Below are 25159 nucleotides of genomic sequence, written 5' to 3'. Positions count from 1 at the left end.
ACGTCAGGATGGCAGCACGGTTTCTCGCAGAGCGTCGAACCGAACCAGAACCGAAACCAAAAACCGGAATTAACCGTAATTTTTAGCTCGAACTGAACCGTAATTACTAGCGCCATCTTGGAGCTGAACCGGGACCGAACCGATATGAAAACTTCGGTTACCGGTTCGGGATGCCGGTTCGGTTCGGGTTGGTATGTGGTGGAAGGGTGATGTGGGGATTCGAGCGGTCTGCCTGCCTAGATTGGGGGCCCATTGCTCGGAGAAGGACGAAAGGGGATCCTGTTGGTCGAAAAACAGAAATAAGTTCATAAAAACATAACTAAGTGATCTCGTCATTTTTAGTGGCTACCTATAATTTTGTAGCATATTAGAACCTCGAACCGGTTCGCAGCCTCTGAACCGGTTAATCGAACCCGCATATGTGAACTCCGGAGCTGAACCGGAACCGAACCTTTATGGCCGAACCCGAAACAAACCGAAAAACGTTTCGGTTCGATGCTCTGGTTTCTCGTGATGGGTGCCGGGCAGCGCACCATTTTCAGTGACCGCTTTCAGCTGGGATTCCCGTTGGACTTGACGCATGTTGTCTTTCTCCGTCCCTCGGTGACGATAGCAAACCCAGCTGCCTGCCCCCAAGTGGGCTGGTGGGGGGGGGGGGGGGGGCTGTCTTCGTTATTGGAGCAGTCCGAGGAGAGCGCTTTGAGGAGCGTCGATAATGACCGTGCATAGGCATCCCTCCGGGTGACTGTTAATTTCTTTTCCAATGATAACGAAGGGGGTGGAGGAGTGGCGGTAGCGTCATCGATTCGCGGCACCACACATACCCGGAGGCTGTGAAATAATACGCTCCCATTTTCTATCAGAAATAATGCCCCAGAAACGGTCGGGAATATCATCGCCGTGTGCGCGAGTAGGTGTGATACCGTTATATCGTCGTTCGCCCATTCGCTCGCTCGATCGCGTTCGAAGGGACGAGTATCGTCGTTTGTAGCTCTTCCCCCCCAAAACTGCGCGCATGGGCGTGTGCAGTGCGCCGGGCTAGATGCGTTGGCAACCTTTGCCCTATAAAGGCTAATTCACATAGCGCGCACAGCAGATGGAGCTTCGCTTTGATCGCCGCCGACTTGGATGCGAGGCACTTTGTGGGAACTGCACCTTATTGAACATGCTCGGGCACGGTGGTAGTATTTCTGCCTCGTGTGCCAGTGCGACGTTGGGTTTCCAAGGCGCAGTGACCTCTTTGATCTTGTGCGGAGTGATAGCTAGGCGACTGATTTTTGCCTTCTCGTTTCTACGGGGGTGGGGGGTGGGGGATGAATTGACTTGACGACTTATTGCCAGCCGCGTGAGTGTATGTAACCACTTTTTTTTTTCTTTTTTGCCTCCCCCCCCCCCCTTTTACGTTCTTTATCGATAGGGGCGACTGTACGTTCTTGTGATACCTCATAAATATACGATGAAAGATGAAAGTCACTGAAAAGGTTAGCCAGCTGTAGGAGTCGAACCCACATCTTCTTCTGGATTGCCGGTCCAGGGCTCTACCAATTGATGTTGTTCCACAATTGTTACGATGTTGTTCCAGCCTCAGAACATCAGTTCTCTCATGTTCATAAATATAGTTACGCGACAGTGGGCACTAAGAAAATATGTTACCGTGGTGTCGAAGTAAACTCAACTTCATCTCCGAAGCTATTTGTTACTTCGGCTTATCACATAGAAATAAGTCTCGCTAGTTGCTACTAATGGCAGACAGTCGAACGGGATTTGTTGGAGTAGAGGGTAAAATTCCCTCGAGTTTGAGGAGGTGAACGCACAGAGAAATGGACATGACTGTGTTTCCTCCTCAAACTCGCGGAAATGTTCCCCTCTGCACCGTTACACCAGCTCGCTTGTATTTTACTGCTTCGTTCATTGATGGCGTAGCTGCTGCTCCAAGCGCCATGATGCGACGTCCTGATATGGTTGATGTCTTACTGTAAGTTTACCGTTTATTTCGACAAGCCAGGCGCTACATCGATATCAAAATGTATCGAATCGTATTTTTCTGGAGTCCCCTCGGCGCGCCGTATGAAACGGAATCCATCAATGCAGCATTTGACTCCATCGCGTTGCGGGACACTGTTGAGTGCAAAAGGCGAGAGTGCTTCTTGTTTGAAGTGCACTTTGGGTTGTACGCGCCGGCTGATGGCCCACCACCGTCAAAATAGTTCGTTCCCCGGAGACAGTCTTCCGCCATGTCCTTCTAACGATTGCACTTCCAACACCGCGTCGCCCATTACATAGAAACGCGACGGCAAGTTCAGGTCAACGAATCCGAGATCGAAGTGTTCGGATCAGCCGGCTGCGATGCATGCGTGCCTCCTGATTTGTGTCCGCTTGAAAGCTATCGATTGTGGCAACTCCTTGGTGTCGTGCTGACTCTGCTTGGATTGATAATCGAGTACCGGAAATGGAAGTTAAGCGACTCGCCATTGATTTTAGGCCCCGTCGGATAAAACGACTGTGTTCATTTTCTCACATAATAGGTGAGAGAAGGCGGCGTTTCTGCCGGTGCTTGTTCGCGTCTCTTGTGTCCGGGCTGGGTAATTTGTTTCCTCCTTTCGTGGCGGCGGTGATGGATTGGCGGTCTTGTTTTCCGCCTCTTGTCACCCACCTGCTGTTGACGCAACTGAAACTTGGCGTCAAGGCCGCGCCCAAGGTGGTGATGGTTCACACCAACGGGGCCCACGGGACCACTTATCATTCCAACAGGCGTGCGAAGATGTTCACTGCAATGCCGTAGTCGACGTTGATCATGATGGATGGTACGAATGGGTGATTGACAATTCCTGATGCGGGACCGAATCGAAATGGCACTGTTAAGGTCTGCGGCAGCAGCGTGGGGCACGTCCGACCGTTTTGTAACGATGTGTGTCTTATATATGCTGCTTTGGCACATTAGCAGACACGCTCGGTAGAAAGTAAGATTATTTCTCGGTGTATACTACCCCTTTTTGTTCCCTTCAGTACTGGCGAGCCGTTTCCACTTAACCTTATGACTCAGCATTCAGTAGCTGTCATGCGGCATTTCAATAAATCTAATTTTTCGACGAAGAGCGATTTAGAGTCGCTGGATTTCCCGATGATACGCATTCTGCAATCAGCACGACGATCGGTGTTAACCTTTGTTGAGTACGCCGCCGCCCTAGTCGCGTTTGCAGTTGGGGGCACGGATCATGGGCCTTCCCTTGATATTTTCGAAGGAGGGAGGGGGCAAAGTGCTTCCAGTGGTGGTGGTGGGGGGGGAGCAAAGCGTGCAACCCCTTAACGTCTTTTCCTGGAGACTGCAGCTGCGAACTGTGCGTGTATTCAGAGGTTCATACTATGGCATCCGAGAAAAATCATGACCTATGAATAAAGAGTGCACAATTTTCGCAAGTGACCTTGAAGCTCCAGCGGGGGGGGGGGGGGGGGGCACGCCCCCCTTGCCTCCATCTCGGCACGCCCGTGCGCGGATGCCCGCCTTGTCATTCTTGCATTCGTAGGCCCGGTATATCCCCATGCGGACACGACTGCAGTCTAATCACGATTCCGAGTAAAGCATGCAATTTTTTTCCACCGACTGAGTCCCCGTGTCTTTGAAATATGCCTGTGATGCGAGTGGGTGCTGGCTTGTGTCTCGTCAACTTTCTGGTAGCGTACGTGACGTCCTCGGTATGAGTACAGCGACGAAGCCGACGCGCAAACTTCAAAGCGTTGCTGCTCGAAGCAGCACCCGCTGGTTCCCTCTCGGGCGGAAGAGACTCCTGGACCCCATGTCCTCAGCAGCGATGCAACCGTTCGTTAACCGTGTTCCCGTGGTTGGACTGCTCCTAACGGAGCCACTGGAGCGTACCAGTTTAATGACTCCTCCTCATTTCGCTACGCCATCCTAGTACACCGCTGCCTCCGCGCTTCATCTGCTTGTACACACGGCGACTTCCTTCTCCGGAGGTCCGGTGCGAACACTTGCGTTTGGCCCACTGGTTCTTGTATACGGACGTTTGGGGAAAACTTTGCCCCCTTTCGGATTTATATTTGGATCCGCAGTGTGGCAGTAATAAATATAAAGTAGGCTCACAACTAATACGAGCAGTGTCTTGTAGTCAGTGGAAGATGGCTTCAGTGGCCAGTTAATGATGTAAAAGCGTTTTCTTTCTTTGTCAGCGCTGGAATCGGGAGTTCAAGTTCCCGGTCTGTAATCGATCTAGCGGTCTAGCAGATCTCAATAACTGCGTATATTTATCGGCTTTCTTTTATCGATAACGATATGGTCGTTTTAATGATATTTCGCAACACAGTTCCGTTCTCCTTTGCCGCCAGACGAAGTTTTAGCGCCTTCATTTCGCGAAACCAAGCCCAAGATATTCTTTGTCCTCTCGTCTGTGTGCCTCTTATCACAAAGTATGGTGTTTAAGCCTACGACACCAATCTCTCCAGGGAACTAGAAAAGGCTGCCGACAGTCTGCGAGCTTCGTACGGCTCTGGAGAACCAAAAACATCGCGATCCGCGCTCGGGACTCGTGTGATGGGTTTCGAAGTTGCGTCTACTTCAGGGAGCCGGTTCGTCGACTTTCCTTTGTTACTCCATCGAAAAGGCGGCCGAAAATCCCACCTTCTTCAGAGCCTTTCTGTTCACTACGATAGCGACGACGGCGGCGGAGGCGGCGGCGGCATTGCCTCACATCGCGTAGAGTTGTCGGGAAAATTGCGGCCGGCTTTTCGGCTTCTTGCTGCTGTCGGATTAGACACGGATCGCACCTGATCTATTCCCGGCGTAGAGCCTTTCCCATCCCTGAGCTGACATCTTTACGAGCTCTCCGTTTCCAATATAGCCCCGGGGTTCATCCGCGCGGAGTCTCTCGCCGTCTTCGGGCGGAGTTTTGCGTCGAACGCGCGCAGTTTGTAGAGTTTATTTCGTTAGGGAGGACGATTTTACGTCACCCGGCCGCGCTGCTCCACGAAGATGGGTTTGGGACGGTCGATACTGCTCCAAATAATCACCCAGTGAGGCGAGAACTTTGATATCCCGCCCCCTCCCCCCCACAAAGAAAAGAAAAAGAAAAGATATTTGTTGGAGTGTGCTAGTTTTGCTAGGAAGGGGAAGCTCGGCAGATTCCTCGAATTGGTCGGGAGGTGTGTTGATACCACGCTTATTTTGACGCTCTGTTTGTTGACGACCCGTTGAATGCTGTTGGTATCACTCCATATATTCCTGGCTGTTTCGCTGTGCTTCTTTCGTTGTTTCTAGTCCGTTGAAATGCAATGTGGGGTGATTTCGTTGTGAGGCGAACGTGACATTTTCTTTCTACGTTTGTTTGAGAAGGTATAACAATGTTTCTGTTTCTGAAAAGGTTCAGAATCTACCATGACATTCTCCATCGTCAGAATTTTTTCTGGAAATTTTCCATTCGGGGTGTAGCGTATGAGCATACATTTTGAGCGAATGAGCACTTTTTTTTTGTCATTAATAACTTATTATGTACAGTGTCTTTGTGTATCAGTGTCAGTATGTACTTTTTGTGACTCTCCTTTATTTTCAATTATTTTTCTTTTTCTTATAACTTCAGGTTTGCGTCATGTTTGTGCGAAAATGTTCAAATGACTTTGTTAATTTACTCCGCTCCCTTATGTAAAGCCTGCAAGCGCATTTAAGGTCAAATAAATGAAATGAAATGAAATAGCCAACCAAAATTGAATGAATGGTTGACGTGCCCCCAAGGTACGGGTACCAACTAGGGCGACGGCAAGTCCAACACGAACGAAGTAAGAACACGAACTGTTACGGTGTGAACCGCAGATCTCAACCCCTCTTCTCGAATCTACCCTCTCCCTCCACATGTGGCTGATTCTCGTCCTTGTGATGTAGGTACCTGTGTGTCTGTACGTGTTCACTACGCAGTCCGTAAAAATCTGCATGTCCTTTGTAACTCCCGACGAGGGGAGTCATTTGAAGTGACGGACGGAGCGAGTCCATTCTGCAGGCCAAGTCAGTGTTGTCACTCATAAAACAAAAACTGGGAGAAACAAAATCTCATCCGAAGACATGGACATCCGAATTCTGCAAGTTCGCCCGCTCGTTTTCGTGTCATTTGTTGTTCGTTCCCTCGGGACACCCCTTGTTCCCCCTGAACATCATTTATGTATGGACAACTTACTCTCCTCGTGCTCAGTGTCCTCTCCCTCTTTCTCTCTCTCTCTCTCTCTATCTCTCATTTCTGGTATGTCGTCTTTTTCCCAGTGGAAATACTTATTGTGAGTTGGAGCGTGCGGTGCCAAATGTAGCATATGCCGGACGGCGCTTTCTAATCCCAGAAGCCGAAAACGTTTTGTCGCAACTGCATCGAAGATATCAGCATTTTCGAAGAACTGTGAACGCGTTCTCAGCCGATGCCTGACTGCCTTGTACCATCCCTCCAGTAGTATCATCAGCGTGTGCTGATAGAACGTAATAGCGACGGCGTAACCTCTTGACAGCTAATTTCATCGCAACACGCCAGTGTTGTATGCCGGAACAAGGACTGGGGCTTTGCTTTGATATATAGCGGACGTTTTCAAGAGTGATTGGCCCCAGATCGGATGGGAATTGGCCCTAGAATTGGATTGATGTACTTCGTCTGGTTTCGACTCGTTTGGTCTTTTGATTTATCGTCCTCCGTGGCGGGGTTGACCGCTTTCTTGGAGTCCCCCTCTGGCGAAGCGGCCAGCAACGAAGTAGTGTGCGCGTCACGTGTCAAATTTTCTTCAAATGGACGTCTGCTTGGCCGAATACGATGGATGGCGGCTCCGCGTGTTCGCTCGCCTGCCGTTTTGCAGTTTACATGGCTCGTGTGGTGCGCCGCGGAATGTTGTTCTTGGCGTTTATGGCGCACGGCTGCCATGCCCACTTCAGTGTCGCTCCTGGGATAATTTATTGCTTCATGGCGCGACTGATATAAACAGGACGGCGGGTCAGAAAAGAAAAAGTCTGCTCAGCTTCGTGGGGCGGTGTTTTATTTCTCGTTTCGATTGAAGGACGTTTCGCAGCGAGACAAAGAGAGTGACCACTAAGATATACGCATGGCGGGAAGGTTTTTGCAGGAACGCGAGGCTTTCTGCTCCTCCAACAATGCCGATTTCGTGTTAGTTGAGGACCGCGCGTAGGGCGTACCCGCTTAATATTTATTACAGGTGGGACGAATCCAAAATTTTTCGACTCCGAATCCAAATCCAAGGAAAGTTCTACGAATCCACGAATCTTACGAATCTCGAATCTTTCGAATCCTTGCTTGAAAAAGAGCCTAAAAAAAAAACACTTCGAGTGAAAAGTGTTTTGAAGTAGAATATGATACCTAACAAATTAAATAGTGCTTCAGTTTCAGGAGGAAATATACCCATATAGTTCTTCTTATACGTAATTTATTTAACATGTTGTTCATAAATATAAATTCTCGAGTCTGAGTTATTTCCATAAAACTAAGCAACAATCAAAAGCAAAGCCAGGTTACTTTTAAACATGTAATGTAACAGTTTCTGCTTGAACTCTTTCAGTCCAGAGCAATGTAAACGAACAAACAAGAAAACACCTGTCGGCCAATCAGGCTTTCGGAGGACTCCGCAGGCAGCAGTTTGAAAAAGAAAGGAGCAAACGTGGTTGGTGGATTCGAAAGATTCGATTCGCCGTTTATGACACTGGGATTCGGATTCGCGAATCTCGAATTACCTGCCTAGGATTCGAGGATTCGCGGATTCGCTTGGTACATTCGTAATATTTATCGTGCCCAGGAAAATTCCTCCGTGGAATCGCTCGACTCTGGCACGTTCTTTGCGGAGTTTGCGGTTCTATTCACTACTATTCACACATACGGTTTCATTAAAACACGGCGCATGTCGCGAGGAGGAGACTTTCCAGGCGGATGACGGCACGGTTCCTTGTGAAGTCATCCCAGGACGCATGCTAAACCCCCTGTTTATATATATCTATATAAGTACATTGATTAACCTGCCTATAGGAATGGCTGACCGATAATCGTCAAGGCGAGGGTTGCAAATATTCTGATGCAAGAAAAGACAGCAGTATTCACGGAATAATCGCGAACCACCATTATTTTGCATTGCTGTCCTTGAAGCCTACGGTAAAGACATGCTGGATGGAATGTTTTTTTTTTTTTCTCTACAGAATAAGTGAAAAAGTATAGCGTCTTCGATCAAGACCGTGTATCGCAGTGACTGCATGTTGAACTAGTTTGAAGCGGGAGTTGCCAATCCGTTTGGTAATGCGGCTTCTCCTAGCGTAAGCTGAGCTGCGCCGGCAAAGCACGCTTTACAGGGCACAACCAGTGCAGTTGCATTTTTCTAAAGAAGTTGTGAAAGAATACAGCCTAATAGAAGAACGCTTCCTGAATTTGTTTGGCCAGTAACAGCCTTTGGTGTTACGTATTTATAAAGCGTTTGTCGAGCGTGGTTCATAATATTTCGAAGTGGTGTCTCGCTGCACGTATTTGACGTTTGTGTCATCCTTCTGTTGTTGTTCTGGCATTTATTTAATTGGCGAATAGATATCTTATTGGACAGCTGTGGGGAGCGCGAGGAAAGGGTTAAAAACGCTGTCGTCCACACATGCAATTGAGACATCGAGATCCTCCTTAGTAGTTTCTAACAGGCTCGATTCATGGACCGCGACGTGTATTCTACAGGTATTCATGGTTGTATTTAATGAATGGCCGTAAATTAGACATAAAGCGAACTGTGCAATACTCTGCAAGCCTAGCTACAATCGCTTTTTTCTATCTGTAACGATCCAGCACTTTCTACAGATTCTTTCACCAAGTGAGCGAAGGTTCGTTCCTTGGGCACATCTGTTTCGAATGTATAAATTCCCTTGTGCGCGACCAGTGATAGGACACGTTCTATCCTCGTATTCGTATCTCCTCCCAGTTTATGCGGGCCATTGCGTGGCAGGGGAATCGTTGTGCATTCCCCCCCCCCCTCCAAAAGTGGATCGGAATCTTCACGAACTGCCATTTGGGTGCAGAACGACTTGGGTCCGGAAGCCTGAATAAATGGACGTCCCCTCTTTTACGGCTGTGCTGAACCTGGCGTAACGGGGGGGGGGTTAAAGGGGGTGATGGGGACTTTGCGCGCAAAGACCGAGCGCGGCGCTTACTCTCTCTTCGATCCTGGCGCGGCGCGGCCGTCGCCGAGCGCAGTCTGCCGGTGGCGGTCGGTGGGTCGGTGGGTGCGTGCGTCTAGGACCTTCTGTCTGCCCGGATTTGAGACTTCACCAGTCTCACATGCTAGCCAGCGAGATGCAGTGGGCCGCTCTGTCGTCCTGGCCTTCGCCGCTGCTGCTTTGGGTAAGCCCTGTGGCGCCCTCCCACGCCTTTTTTTTTATTGTGTGTGGTCTCTGTCACGTGGTTTTGTGGGGAATCCTCCCCGTGCGTCGTGTCTTTTCTCCCCCCTTTCCCGAAAGGTACTGTCGTTCTCTGGCACGACCCGTTCGAATCCCATGTTCGAGCATGTGAGTGTACGGCAATGCTCTGTGTACGATGTGTGCGACGGTTGTCGTTCGGTTGCTGCGCCGAGCCATCCACCAGACGAAATTTGAGTTTTCTCTCCAGGCGTGGCCTCAGGTCGATGAGCGTAGGCTGAATCGTGTGCGACAACAGTCTTGCCTTGTCGGGGAGCACATGGTATTTCTCTTGCCTGAAAGCGGTTTGCTGTAAATCTTCCGAGTAAAGGACGTTCTCAGTGTCAGGGTACTACATTTTGTGGAGTGGGACAAAAAGTAACACCGGGTCTGTGTCAATATCGAAAACTGGATATGGAGCAGCCTACTGTATCTTGGTAATCAGTTACAGGATGAGCTTATGAAAGCTTTCGAACGCAGATGTGTGTCACATTCTAATATGAAAGGAAAGCAGCACGGATATGCGACCTTCCTACTCGTACTGATTTACTCGCCTAGCGTACAGAGATCGGGTGGTACCGCTAAGCTGACACTTAATCCGCGAGCTCACTTCGTTGTATTGATTTGATGTGTTATAGATGCATAACCCGTGTTCCAAGTTTTTAGATATGTAAGGTTCAGTTTATAAATGTTTCCCGTCGTGCTTCTTCCTACATCGTTCGATCCTTCCATCAGGACACTGGCCGATCGTTGTTCACAGATGTAAATTGGAACTTGCAAGGCGATCAAAACCTGTCATAAAGCGTAGTATCGTGTTATATTTTTTCTCGTTACTTGAGAAGGTTGAGTTATAGTACTCCTGTAAGACGACACACTAAATGTCAGTTTAGGAACTGTCATTCAGGATAAAAGACCTTTTTGCGTCGCTGTCAGACGACAGTGGAACGGCCTTGTGCGATAACTGGCATTTTCGCCTAACGGAGGCCTCTAACGGTCTTTAGGGCACAAGCGGCGTAGCATCGACTACAGAGCGCTCGTCGCGTGTATCTTCGCACCCAGAGATTGTTTACGCCGTTGCTGACGAACTCCATTTATATTTTGCTTCTGCTCTACGTTCGCTTAGCTTTAATCTTCTGTTACATTTCTGTAGACATTATCTTCCAATATATGGTAACTATTATCTTTTTTTTGCGTGTATTTACGAATAATTGTGCTTCACAAGCTTGAAGCAGGTTCCGATGGTTGGTCATCGCTGCGACGCTGTCCTTGTAGCAGGGCGCCGTTTCTCAGAACGGATGCGCTGCTCCCCCATTCAAAAAAAAAAAAAAAAAGAATACTGCTGCGATGAAGGTCACGAAGGATTGAAACACGTGTGTTGGATGAGAGTTGGCATTTGGTGTAGTCTGTACTTGTTCATGATGGAAGAGCTGCAACTGAACAGAGCACACAAGGCGAAGCGACGCACACACCAGCTGACACACGACTGCGGTTTATTGTACGTACACACAAATCAACACACAGACTATCTTAAACTTACTTACCTTAGGCTTTAAACTGACTTGTAAACCACAATCGTGAGCTGTTGTGTGCGTCGCTTCGTCTTGTGTCCTCTGTTTAGTTGTAGCTCTTCCGTCATGATAAAAAAACACGCTCTGAGTTCATTTGCTCGTGACGAGTGGTGGTCTTGTATCGTTGGGATATTATGTGACTTGTTCTCCACCTTGTATGCGAAAGGATATTTGGTTAGCGGTATGAACATCGCTGGTTAGGAATGTCAGCTAGAGCTCGTCTGACAGGTGTCCACCGTTAAGTAACACAAATGTCAGTTTACTAATTCGCCGTGTGACAGGGCGCCGTTCCAACTAGGTTCGCCGCGAAATATTCGTTACTTGAGAGCCAGTGCCCTAGCACACACATTTAGTTTACGCATGTTCTATCATGGTCTCCCAAAACGTTGTCTCGTCTCTGTATCGCCTAACTTCTGAGCGTTGCATGACGCCGCCTTGTCGTATTAATGCTAATTGCCAAAGCTGCATTGCGAAATATTTCTCCACCGTGTAGAAGGTAGAGTATCGCCCCTGGCGGTGAAACTCCCCAATAATCATAAAGATGTTTGTTTGTTTTTTGTTCAGTCCGGATGAACTCTAAGCACGTTACCAGGGTGTCTACCAACCTGGAAAACAGGGAATAGTCAGGGAATTTTGATGTGACTGGAAAAGTCAGGGAATTGTCAGGGAATTTTGCTAAAAAGCAGCTGAAGTCAGGGAAAATCGCAGACAAGTGCCGTGATGATGCACGGCGAATTCGCAAGTGCCGACCGGTGGTTGAGAGGCGATGCCGCAGCAACGTTACTGCGAGTAGCAGTTCACCAGTATGACAAGCTCTGACGCAGAAAAGTAGGGTAGCCTCACTAATACTTAATAAATGGTCTGTTTTATGTTGGATCTGGTATCAAAACGTATGAGCAGGCACCAAGTTCCCTTTTGTTTTTGCCAGGGAATTCGCTTGAAATAGTCGGTGAAAACCTGGAAAAGTCAGGGAATTTGAAGGCTGCTGTTTGGTAGACACCCTGGTTACATAGTAAAGAGATATCCATTCTTTATGCTGACAGCTAGTGTTTCCCTCCCTTCAGTGGAATGGAAGAAACAAAATTGCCGTAAACTGCCGAAGACACTGTAACACTGCGTGTCCCTCGTACGAACGCGTGCCACTCAGGTTTTGGAGGTTGACATCCCTGTTGACCGTTTTCTGCCAAAATGCAATCATCTTCCCCTGATACCCCGCTGTAATGACGCTAAAAGCAGAAATGGCTCTCGTCTCGTAACTCTCCTCTCGCTGAGGCCGTTACTAGGCGTGATAAAAAAAAAAGAGGGAGAGAGGGAAAAAAAGCAAAGAAACGAAACCGGCCATTCGCGCCTGTGGTTCATACGAGAATGCCGTGTCTTGGTGGCCCGATTAGCCTATTTGAGGGTTTTCCTCGCCGAGAAACTCTAGCTTCTGTATTGTCCGTTTCTTTGTGCCCCCTGAAACAACAATAAGCCTCCACCACCAGCAGCAGAAGGGTCTCATTTTCCTTTCGAAAGAAAGAAAAAAATAACGCCGAAGAGAAAGGCGTCGATGAAGGAAGTTTTGCGCCATTACCGGGCAGTTTAGACGGAGGAACCTACTATTAGCTTATTTTTGGCGAATAATTCCGGGCGGGCGATAAATCACAGCCCTTCCGTTACTGCAGCCGCTCGTCAGAAGGAAGGTGTCATCCGGGGCGGGTTTGGTTTTAACGCTGCATTCTTGGCGGAAGTGGCTGTGCTTTGGCGGCCCGCGTTTCGAATCCCTAATAACGGATTTAGAAGTTCCAACCACCAGAGCGGGAAAGCAAAGGAAGGTCGCTAGGGACCACGGGAGGATTTGGAACAGAGGCCGTGCATGGGCGGGCGTTCTCTGGAAGGGAAAGTCGTTCCAGGGAAAAGTGTCATTGGCGTGCCAAAATGTCGTGCGATAGTCTCCATCTTGTGCGAGGAAACGCAGTTCTTCCGTCTGAAAGCGTAGCTCGTTAAAATAGTGGCAAGTCTTAGTAGATCGGAAGGTGTTCAAACGGTAACGTTTCCAACAGCACGATAAGCCGGTCGCCTTGTTCCTTTTAGGCGGCTGACATCACGTTGCTGATCTTTGATTTGGTAGCTTCCTTTATCGCATAGTTTTCGTATAGACCCCTTCCGATCCGTTCAAGCTCGCTACTGATATAGACTAATACCCCTGTCACACGGGCATTTTCGATCCTGCTCGACCGAACCTGCTTGAACCCAATGCAGATCGGATGGTGCTACACGGCCGCTTCCAAGCAGGATCGAACTTTGATCCTGCTTGACTCAAGACAGTTCCCATAACAGGATTGAGAATTTCAAGACGGCTCGACGGCCGCCATTTGCATCCTCGACCCCGGTGAACTGTCATAACTTAAGACGGACATGCGTGCGAAGCTACAAATGATGCTTACATCGGTATACGATAAATTACCACTAATATCGCTCTTATATAGGAAACGCGAAATTAATGAGTTCCGTTTATTCATTTGCACAGGTCAACCATTCAATGCGCATTGAAAGTGGCCGTGTAGCAGCGTCAAAACTCGAGCGTGCTCGGGAAGTTCGATGCAGATCGGATTCGAGAAGGATCGAAATGCCCGTGTGACGGGGGTATTATACTTAAAATGTGCGTTCTTATATTTCGTTATGGCTCCCAAGCTGTGCTTATGCCATGCATTGGTATATACTTCTCCGGTGGTATAACCAATCGCAGCTTCCTTCCATTTTGCCTCGACACGTCGAAAGAGCGAATCTGCCCATCAGTCATGATTAGGCCATCCACGCTTTCTTTCTTCCTCCGCTCCGTGAATTCCGATTGAGGCCTGTGCCGGAGCGTTATTGAGTCGTCTCTAACGCGCCTTCCCTCGGAAGCCACCCCGGTTGATCGAGCTCTAACTTGCGCTCGCATGTACGAGCTGTGCACTGTCGAATATGTGGGCAGCGTCGTGATCGAAATAAATTGCACTCGTAAGACTTTGGCTAGTTATCGTTCACCGATGGCTCGTTTTTCTTTCTCTCTTTCTTTCTTTCTTTCTTTCTTTGTGGCGTGTGCGCGCGCTCGAATTAGCAGATAAGTTCTCTGGCGTCTGCCAAGCATTGAGCTAGACAAATATTCGTTGTAAATAAGAAGAAGAAGAAAAAAAAAAAAGAAACTTGCGTTGTATTTGACGTTGTCATTTCGTCCCGAAGAGCGTGACAAATGGACTAGTGCTTGACATGTCAGTGCACGCTAAAATGATCTTCGTATCATTTTGCTTTAGTTGAGGTTTTCCCTGGGTTTTCCGAAGACTTTCCAGACGAATGTCGGCACAGTTCCCCTTGAAGTCGGCCCAGGACGCATACTAATCCCCCTGTCCCCCACTCCTTCCTGCTGTCCTCTCTCCGTCTGTCCACATCTGTACGTCGCTCATAGCCACAGTTGCTTCGCGGCGCTAACACGCAATCAAAAAAAAAAATCATTTTGCTTTAGCAGTCATTGAGAACGCTTCCGCACACATTAGCCGTAGTTCATTGATCTTTCATATGCAGAACCGGAAGAATTCGACATATTCACTGCGGGTGTTCCTGCAAGGAATTTGTCACCTGTGCGTCGTTTAACTCCATCCACATTTAAGGCAGTCGTGCTTTAACGATATACTTCTTACGAGACTTTTCTTAAAAAAAGGTTGTTCTTGTCCCTTTCCGACGGGGAGACAGGAAATTCTCAAATCTCCTCATTTGAAGAGTAAGAAACGACACGCCCAAGTAAAAGCAGTAACATAAAAATCTAAAAAAAAAAAAATCCTGGAGTACAGCGCTGTTGACCGGTACCTTTAGGCCGTGTTTTCTTTTAAGAAACATCATTTCACGCGTTTTGTTTTGAAACGCCCTGTATGGTCTGCACATCGTGATGTAGCTATGGTCGCCGTCATTCGGCTAATTTAGGTACGGCATCTGACATTTGGGAACCCAAACACCCGGTGACAGATTGATGAATCGGGTCCCCAGCATTGAAGTTCGCAATCATTGCCTAGCCGGGCTCGTATCCTGTCTCGCCTTGGGGTATATCCATTGCCGTGTAATTATGTATGTGGTTGTAATACAATTTATTCAGCTCTTCATCTCATTACACGCGTGTCGAGCGGAAATACCTTTTGTTGTTCTCCAATGTCTGTCGCTTGAAACAGCGCACAGGGCTGCGGGAGTGTTCAACGGCTGCACGTATCTGAAACCGGACCGTTCAAATGCTAGTGTTTGCCGTAAACACGCTGTTAAGAAAAAAAAAAAGTTGCAGATAGAGCACGTTATATTTGCAGAATAAGGATATAATGTTTACGTCATTTAATACTTGAGCTGTCATGGGGTGAATGTTGTGTTCCGGAAATCTTGGCTGTTGCGGTTATTAGTGGCGGTCCAGGTCTACTAATGGCAAGGTCAGATTTTTTTTTAAAGTGATTAAAGTTTGGAATGTCCCATCTGAGGAGCAGGCTTCCTCCAAGGCGAATGCATTTTATACTGAGCTTTTCTTTTTTTTTTTTTTTCGTTTCTGTCATATAAGCGTGCTGCTGCGATGATTTTCTGTTCGTTCTACTACTAGTTGATCTAAGTCGTAAGCTTGCGCGCTTTCCCGTCCATTTCGTTTAAATCAACACTTTCGTCTTCAGCGCTTCGACTAGGGCCGGAATCGCATATTCTGTGAAAAAAAAAAAAAAAAAAAGTGGATGCACACAACTCACTCGCCTAAGAATAGCAACGGCCGAAAGCTGACCAGCCGTAGCTCCGAATGCATTCGCTCCCATTAAAATGGAATCGGCCAATTAAAGCACGTAGTCGGGGCTTAATTATGGACGATGACTTTCTACTTTGATTCGAGATACACGCATTCCCCCCCCCTTTTTTTTTCTTCTTTCTCGTTTCCGCCGTGACTGGAAAGTTCGAAATGGCTCGCGCGATGACCTCTTCGAATGCGGGTGAGTGGGTAAAACGCGGGGAGCAAGCCGTTTAGAGCATTGTTATTGCCGTGCCGCTTGTGCCTCGTTAAGAAACTCCATTGGGCCGAGTATTTATTGGGGCTATTTACGGAACCTCGCTGTATTCTCTCTCTCATTTTTTGGGGCCTCTGTAATGATTCTTTTAAAGCATTGCTTTAAACATAGGCACGGAGGAGGTCTATATAAATTGTCTCCGACCCGGAATTACTTTGATGGCAATCGATGCGCTCCTTCTCGAAACTCTGTTAGTTGCAGTCTCGTGAGCGCCCTCAGCGACGACTACGACTTACTTACTTAATGGTGGTTGTGATAGCTTCAAGTCGTGTATTGAGACACATAGTGAACTTGTGAAGGCTTTTGAGATTGCCTCCAGTTTCGGGTGGTTGTGTTCCTTGAGGCGAAGATATTAGGACGACCACCTTCCTCCCTAGCCTTTGAAAGAAAGAAACGAATAAAAAAAAAGCATGGTATGCGAAGTACTACCATTCTTTCCTAACGATTCCCGCTAAATTGTGACTCCGGATAAACTGACGTAATCTTTTCGAAGAGCTCTTGTTTGTCGAGGTGACTAGAAATCGATATCTTCTGTTGGCAACGGTCTTAGTTCTCGGATAAATCGACAGTCTTTGGATGGATGGATGGAAGAGAAATGAAAGCACGGATTTCGTCGCGGGATGTGCTCAGTTCAGAAGTATTTTGTTGTCTCCCCAATATAGTACGGTACCAGAAAACAAAAAAGATGTTGAGAAGGAATCTGCTCGGTGCTAAAAAAAAAAGAAAAATAGGAAGAAAAAATACATGCCCATGCAGTCGCAGCTGCCATGAATCGGCTTACTTGCCTACGAATTTGTACCAGGCTCTGCGTGAAAGTCTGTGATTTGTTACAAGCTGATTTGTGAATACGCAACGGACACACACATTTTATCCGCCACTTCCCCAACGCACAGCAGTGGGTGGTGGTGGTGGGGGGGTTTAAAGCCGACGTGCGGTGTAGTTTGTCCACGTTGCGTAGTACACGCATTGATATACAGACATTCCAAACTAGACAGCGGCGGCGTGTGCTCCTGTAGTTTGCTGCGATCGATGAGTTAAAACCGTCTGATAGAGTTCCTGCGCGCCATATTTGCTCGTCCAGAGAATGAGCCTTACCCTGATGCCTGGCCCTTGTCTACTTGAATTGCACTACGTATTACACAGGGGAGTTATCTCGTGACGTAAAGCTGCGAACTATTTTTATTGTTTATTATTATTATTATTGAGGTCCTCCTCCTCTACTCCGATTGAGAAGGAAATTGGAAGCAATCAGCCTCGTTTTCCGATCGGAGGATTGGAAAGTATTTTTATGCGCAGCAGAAGTTTGAGCCTCGTCCAGTAAAAACCTATAAGAAAGAGTACCTTGATAGCCGTGATGAAGAGCTGGTGAAAACTTCGAAAATGTAACGCGGAACCGAAAATGCGCTCTTCCGTGAGATGGTCACTTACGACCCGGAAGACCCCGATGTTCGCTCGCGCTGCTCACAGATGGCACCACCCTTAGTGGTCTCTTAGGTTCATGCTACCTGCATGCTGTGACTGGTCTACGCTGGTCAGGAGGGCTTGATTTCACAATGAGCTTAGCACAATGAGTGTAGCAGCGTATATGTTTAGAGCTACGTTGAGGTCCATTTACCCATGTTGCATTGGCACTCATGGTTGAACGTTGAAGCATCCCAAAGAAGCTCCATTCCCCAAGGGGAGAGACAAGCGTACTTTTGCTCGTCTCTCAGTCCATGCGTGGAATCTGGAGCACGCCCTACCTCGGGACTATATGGTCAGTGGTGACACTTTGTTTGTCTAGCCTGTCTGCATTCAGCCTCAGGAGCTCGTAGAAGTGGTCCCTGTATACCGTTCGTGCCACTCTAGCGATATATCGTTAACATTCAATCATTAATATTTGCGGCACTTTATTGGTTAATACGTTGCGTGAAACCACACTACACATTTTTTTTAAGTTCCCGTTGCAATAGGAGTAGTGTCTGCCTGACAATTGATGCCGTTCGCAGTGCGAAAAATATCTCCCGTGCCGGTGTCACAGTCCTTTGGTTTGAAACAGAATTTGAAAACTTGTTCCGCATCCGACGACACGCTATTGAAATAAGTGCGGAGCTTCATCGTAGATGCCTTGCCCCACTGCCCTCGGTGGCGGGCGCAAAGTTTTCGCACTATCTCCTCCCACACAAGAATAAATTGCCTGTCGTGCGTTATGTCCCCCCATCCCGAAAAAAAAAAAGAGAGAAAAAACATAGGCGTACATGTTACGCTATGCATCGATTATGAGGGGGTAGTCAATTAATCGAAGCGGAAGGGGATTAGAAAATAAAAATATTGATGATCTCGGCTGCTGGTATCTGCTATGCGAAGACTAAGCCAGAGGGGTGATCGAACCTCGTAACGGTTTCTAGGGCAGTGGTGGATTTTTCTGCGACATTTAGCCCCCCTGCCCCCGCTTTGGGATCGATGCTAGTGTTGCAGTACTTGCGGATACAGTGCGGAGCGGGAGAGATAGTGTAGGACAGAAAAGCGATGCTGCTGACGTTTTAATGTGACAGTTCCAGGATTGGTGACGACTGCCGCTGCACATGCAGTTGGGTGTTTCACGGAATTACGATACGAAATATACAGAAGTCTGAAGTCTAATGTGGGATTACATTTCAAGTTTCTGACGACTTTCGCCATTGTTTGGCGCGACGTGGCCATAGTCGCTTATGCATCATAAAACATCAACACATCATCATCATCATCATCGTTTCTGACGGACGCGACTCGATGTTCTTTATTGGAGTAGGACAACCGTCCTCAGCTCCGTATAGGTAGCATGAAAATTGGATTTCATTCCTGTGGTGGCAGTAACTTTATCGATTGGCTGCGTGTGAACAACAGAGTTCAAAGTGTCGTTAGAAGCAACCCTTCCAGTATTTCGTTGACGATAGCCACTGGAGAGTGTACAGTGCTGGACAAAAGTCTACGGAGCACGTTCCGGCGCATTCCTTCCTCGGAGTGACACGCTTGCAGCGAATGGGACCGTACGGACTTAGACATCTGCCTAGGTAACCCAGTCACCTGTTTGCAAGTGTATAAGGTACCATTCGCTGCTAGCGTGTCACTCTCTGGATGGAATGCTCCGGAGGGCGTTCCCCGTCAAATTTTGTCCAGCAATGTACACCCGTTCTTTGTGTGAGCTCTACAGTCGGAGTCGACGTAAAATTCCGCTGCTTCGAGCTGATGGGAGCTAATTGCTCGTATGCAGTGTGTGCGTCAGTGAAAAGAGCCATATGAGCTTCTTTCTACGTTCTTTCTACATTCATCCCTTCTACCGTTTAAACCGTCCCTTCGAGCTCTTGGAAGCACGGTTGCACATCGGACATATACTGATTTACATCGAGACATTTTGGTTATAGTCGTCACTTTGTCTAGCGTGACTCCCAGGAAATCGGGAAATAAATGTAATAAAAATAAAACACATACCCTAAGGTGTGGATAGTTTTTCTCAAAAATGATCAGCAGAGCACGGCGAAAGACAGTAAATCGTAGCGTGGTTATTCTTAACAGTGAAATAGCCTTAAGTGCTTCACCTGTCACATTATGCTGAAAAGTGCATGCCAGTTATCCGTCCCGCTGACGCCAACTCTGTAGCACGTTGCTAGACTGAACAAGATTTGCCGGTTTTGCACATAGGTAATGCCTTTAGAAAGCACTGCAGCATAAATAGTCGAGGGGGGGGGGGGTCTCTGAGCCCTCCTGTTTTCGAACACACACACACACACAATAACTCCATTTGTTAGAAGAGAAATCGCGGGCAGTAGCATGTAATGTGACACATCCCTGGTTTTCCAGCAACTATGTAAATTATAAAGAACCTTGGACTCGCGGCCCGACCGCAGGCGGTGGAACCCAGCCGCGGCGCAAGGCAGAACGGAAGCTGTGGTCGTTTTAACGATAAGCCGTTGAATCGGCCTTGTTTCTTTTACCAGCGGCCGGGATGGATGGCGCTGTTAATTCTTGCCGGGAGACGCGGTGAAATACGAGTTTCTGCGACGGCTTGAGGTTGATAAAGCTGACAGTAGGGTGGCGGCGTAATTCATCGAGGCTTGGTCTTAGCAAGTCAAGAAGGGCCTCTCTAGAGCGCCATTCAGCTACCTTGCATCAATTGAGGGTCTGCTGGCAGCTTGCGAAGCCCTCCATACGGACGGATCTCATTTAATAGTCGGGTTCCGGCTTTTCGGAGTTTTCATATCGGGGGTGTTTACTGCTGCTCTTAATTGCTGGAAAATTTGGGAGTTTCTCGAAGGGTCTCCGAAAGGTACCTCCGAAATTTTCCAGAAATTGAATACTCTGGTAAGCACCTTCGGATTTTTGTCTTAGGAAAATTTCGAAAAGAGTCGGGACCCCATTTTAAGCGACGAAACACCGTGAGTTCCTGCGCAACATTTCGCCGCGCAGCACAAGGGCTTCTAAAATAAACTTCTCAGCTTCCTTGCACTTGATGCGTGCATATTTTCTCGATGTGTATCTTTTGACGTGTACTGTTTGCTATCCTATTGAAGCGCTACTTCGTGAACGATGAATAGATTTGTCTCGATGTTCTTTATGGGTTATGTTCGTAGTCTATCATGACGCCTGCTTGTTGTTCCGCTCGGCAAGAAAGAACGAGTCTTACTTTGCCGTACGTTTACAACGATTCCTTTCTAAAACAGTGTCTGGATTCGTTGAAAGTGAACCGTGTTTTGCGGCGCTTATCCGTCTGGAAAGTGGTCACTAGATGGATAACGTGTACATCATAACGTTTTTCATGTATACATCATGCTTGAGTTTTCGAACAATACGGCAGTGTGTCCTCTCTTTTACATTAGATCCCATTCTCTTTTCAGCCCGGAAATGACCCCTACTGCTTCGTGGAATTCACAGACCATCATGCGGCCGCCGCTGCCTTGCTAGCCATGAACAAAAGACACTGCCTCGGAAAGGTACGTGCCCTTCAAACATTGGAAGCCAGCGTTACTTTCTTTTTTTTCCCTTTTCTGTCGTTGCAAGTCTTTGAAAATCTCTCCTCGCGCTACACGTGAATCAATTTTCCGATGTACGATGGGGAGGGCTTTTTGAGATTTTGCTCTGATCTGAATGCTGATGTAGTATTAGAGATGTTTGTCGAGGAAAAACCATCTGGCTCGTCGCCCCACGGTCCCTTAACGCTTATTTTCTGCGAACTCGGCACACCTTTTTTTTTCATCTGCGCCCGAGCTCGCATTGTCTTTCTTTAGCATTGTATTAGGTTAGGGGTAACCCATTTTTGGCACTACGTATCCGATGTAGCGCTGCATATTTGACGTCAGAGAAGTGAGAGCCTCGGCCATTCTCATTGGCTCTCGTCTGCACGTGACCCCGCCCGCGGACGCCTCACTGGAGGGGATGCCTGCCCTGATGTAAATGCCCGAGTTTCGCTGAGTGCAGATGAATGAGTTTCGCTATTCGCGGTGCAGATTTTCTACACTATGTCTATCACCCTCTCTCTGTAAAACTTGGAATGCTGATTAACATCGGTGGAAAAATAATCGTTTTTTTTTTTTGTTTTCATATATCCGGCATAACTTGGGGCAATATGTCACGACCCCTTTACAACTCAGAAAGTAAGGTAACGTTCAGAGAAGTAACAATTAAATTATCGCCGCGCTTGATGCGCGATTTACGGCGGAACAGGCGTTTAGGGCTTGCCTCGCTGCCGTCCGGCTTGTCAGCTCGTTCTCCACATGTGAAGGGAATCGGACAGGAGTGATCAAGTGGCAGCGACACTCCATCTGCTGAATCGGTCGACGCGTTCTGCCGGCTCACCGCTCGTATATCTTTTCTCGTCTCGCTATTCACCGCGCCTTTCCATCACACTGACGGATTCAAAGGGCGCCGGCCACCAGTAAGAAGAGGTAACAAAACGTGTTCTCTTCTTCTTCTTCTTGTTTTTCAGCATTATGTTATGCCCTGGCCTGGCACAAATATAAATACACCCGTAAATGCTATAGCGTGGCGTCACGCGAAGTGAAATTTAGACATAGCGCCGGTTATGGACTAGCTATTCGATGTGCCCATACTGCTCGCTATCCTGACGCTCAGCGCTATCTATCTCCAATGCCCGTTCGCATTTGGGCACTTCTTTTTTTCTTGAACAGATGCAAACGAGGCAGAGAAACTGATCATGCGAAACTCAAACGGGCGAGCTCTGCTCACGTAAAGTAGGCCTTGGGATGTTTTGGTTATGACGAGCGGAAACCCCATCGCTTTCATCGCGTTCAGAAAAAGCAGATATGTAACTACACGCGCTATTAGCCGTTCTTGGCGGTTGAAGTCATTACGTCTCTGCCCCACCACTTTCCCTCTTTCGAGCCAAGCCGATCGTGAGGTCTTGCAGCCAAGTTGCATTTTTCGCCTCCAAAGACACGGACCACACTGTGCACATTTAAGTACACGACGTTCGTCTGCACCCACTCGCTTCTGCAATCGTACGGAACCTTATTACTTGTCATCATCCAACCCTAATATCTAACATTTCATCAATTCGAGTCGCCTGTACTGTAAAGGGACGCAGAAACGTAAAATGTAGGCATACCAGTCGAAAAGCAACGCATTACCGTTTTCTCCATTGAGATCCTCCTTTCCGCTTCGGCTGTGCCACGTCATCCCATTATTTTTCATGGAGGTACGTCGATGGTCTACGTCACGACGCTATATAAGCTAATTATTTGAATGCAGCTGTTTTTTTTTACGCTAGCACAGCTGTTGCTTCGGTCCCGCTGATCGAACATTCCCGATGAAGGGGGGTCGAAATTCTAATTGAATGAGAGGAATGTGCGACTGCAGCCGAATGCCATCCAACGTATTGCGCGTCAGTGGGGCGCGAACCCGCGGGAATTGTCGCAATCCACGGGCTGAGTGTCTACTAAATTACTTACAGTTGATTTATCCGTTTTAATCTACGCCTAGGCAATTATGCAATTAAAAAAAAAAGTCCAAAAATACCTCGGAACGAATCGACATTCTTTTGTGCACGCACGTGCGGCTGTTTGGCACGAACCGCCTTTAAATTGCCCGAATTGAATTTGTAAGTGTCGTAAGTGTAGCAAAAGAGGTTCGTGGTGCGTTATCTGTAAAACGACTGGGCACGGAGCTGATATTACAGATGCTTATGATGAACTTGGAAACGAACGGCGAAAAAGTTCCGTAATCTGGTGTAGTCTGTCGTGTGAGCTCTGTGTGTGTGTGTGGGGGGGGGGGGGGGGGGTGAGGCAATAGCTTGCCCAACACCATCCACCTTGTTCGGCGGTTCTGCTTTGCCGAGGCGAGTGGGTGACGATAGGTGCCATGGTGTCGTGGCGGCAGTTGCCAACATTCTGTCGAGTTTCTGTGAAAGTCGACAGTATATGAAAGAAAGGATCAAGAAAAGACGATTCTGAAATGTCCATGTTGGAAAATGATGTTTTGTCACTTTTTTAAAGCCGCATGGATTTTGAAACTCCACGAGCGCGGATTAAATCAATGCAGGCACTGTTAAAACGAGTCGTGTATCTCATAATACTAATCTTTCGCGCTCATATTGTTCTTAACCGCGTGCTGTTATGTTTAGAGATTAACTAAGAGGCTCTACATTTCTGTCGATACGTTACTCTCCTCACCTGGCGCGTCTTAGCACTTCTGTGAGATTCCGCACTTGAGGGAGGGCATAAAAACGCAGGACACAAAAGCACTGAAGAATTAGAAGACTGAAAAAAAAAAAAAAAAAACTGAGGAAAGCGGAAACTCTTCGCGGACACGCTGCTCCGCATTTGCAACAGTTTCGCCTCAAGAACGGCTTTCGTAGGTATCGCGTCAACTCTGTCCCGTTTTAAATAAATAGTTAATGATTTACCTATTTACGTCTTCTGTAATTTTTCTGCACTTCCACGCGAAGGTTTAACTCGCTTAATGCGTAAGATGTGAATTAGCGTACTACGCGCTACACAGTGCGACGTCACACATGTAGGATTTCGACGGCAAATAAAATAAGCACGTTTTTATTCCCACGAGTTCGAGTGAAACTTGTGTTTAGCCCGTTTAGACCTTGTACTGTACTATACTCCGAGACAACTCAAGAGCTGCAGGCACAGAGGTGGTGTATCTCCGCCCGCAGAGAATGTCGTCCGCACATTCAGAGTGGGGCACCGCCAGACTGCTCTGGGGCATACGAGAAGGCGGCGGACGGGGAAACCGATCGGCATGTTTTATTAGCGCGAATATTTTATTTAATCTACATTGGCACGTAAATGTGATGTAAGTAAGTACATCATATCCGACGGGTGCTTTCGCAGCGTGATCAGTGTACGAGCAACAGTTCGAAGCATGCGGGCGCACTATGTTGTGACTCGGAAGCGATATGCGTCCGTCTAAGCCAATCACGTCTTCAGATTTGTGGACGGAGTTGACCTGCAGGAGTTAACTTGTCCCGAAGTATAGCGGCCGAGTACTGTACTAGTTATATAATATTCTGACAAGATGTCTGCTAATTTCTTTTTACGGCTTTCAACAACTTCATTTGTTGCGGCATTTACAATTCCAGAAAGCTCTAGAAATCACGGGAGGCTCCGTGAACACCCAGCGAAATTTCCGTGATGGAGTCCCCTAAAGATAGGGCGACATTCCCGTTTTGGAAGGTCCATTCCGCCGTCCCGTCTTTTTTTTTTTTTTTTTTTGCCTCAGTGAGGTGATGTGTCCATGTTTTCGCAGAGGCGAATAGTTTGGGGATCAACGTGAAGCCGGGAATGCAAACTCGAAAAAAGGTTTACTCCTCGCACGCGTAGCATTTTTTTAAAAAGATACCATGAAAATGTTTCCTTCCTTGGGGTACAGTTTGGTACTGCGTCCCTTGTTTACATCCGAGTGCCTTTTTGCGCAGAGGTGGGCGCACAGAAAATTTTGTTGCTGAATTTGTCGTGCTCGTAGAACAGGGCAGACCGCCCTTTCCACCCAGTGTTACCCTCCTCCCTGCTCCCCAGAAAAAAGAAGAAAAAAAAAACGAAAGAGTAAGTATTTTTTAAGTGCTTTCTCTGTCCCCTACTCTTACGTCTCGTTTTCTACCTTCAGGAATGTCGTCACCCCTCCCTATAGATCTACTCCCTTAGCTACTTTTTTATTTCGTGTTT

General features: G+C 47.6%; 1 protein-coding gene across 6 annotated transcripts in view; it reads left to right on the top strand.

Annotated features, from left to right (window-relative positions):
* LOC135377519 (nucleolysin TIAR-like) overlaps nucleotides 1–25159 on the top strand; it is a 231867-nt gene that overhangs the window by 23999 nt on the left and 182709 nt on the right. For all 6 annotated transcript variants that reach the window (XM_064609993.1, XM_064609996.1, XM_064609992.1 and 3 more), the window contains one exon: nucleotides 20867–20962. In XM_064609993.1, coding sequence (XP_064466063.1) covers nucleotides 20867–20962 — 96 coding nt within the window. The remainder of the gene's footprint in view (nucleotides 1–20866; nucleotides 20963–25159) is intronic.

Source organism: Ornithodoros turicata, chromosome 1, assembly GCF_037126465.1.
Source record: "Ornithodoros turicata isolate Travis chromosome 1, ASM3712646v1, whole genome shotgun sequence".
Lineage (NCBI taxonomy): Eukaryota > Metazoa > Arthropoda > Arachnida > Ixodida > Argasidae > Ornithodoros > Ornithodoros turicata.
Note: the sequence above shows the minus strand (reverse complement) of the source record. Positions and strands in the feature narration are given on the sequence as shown.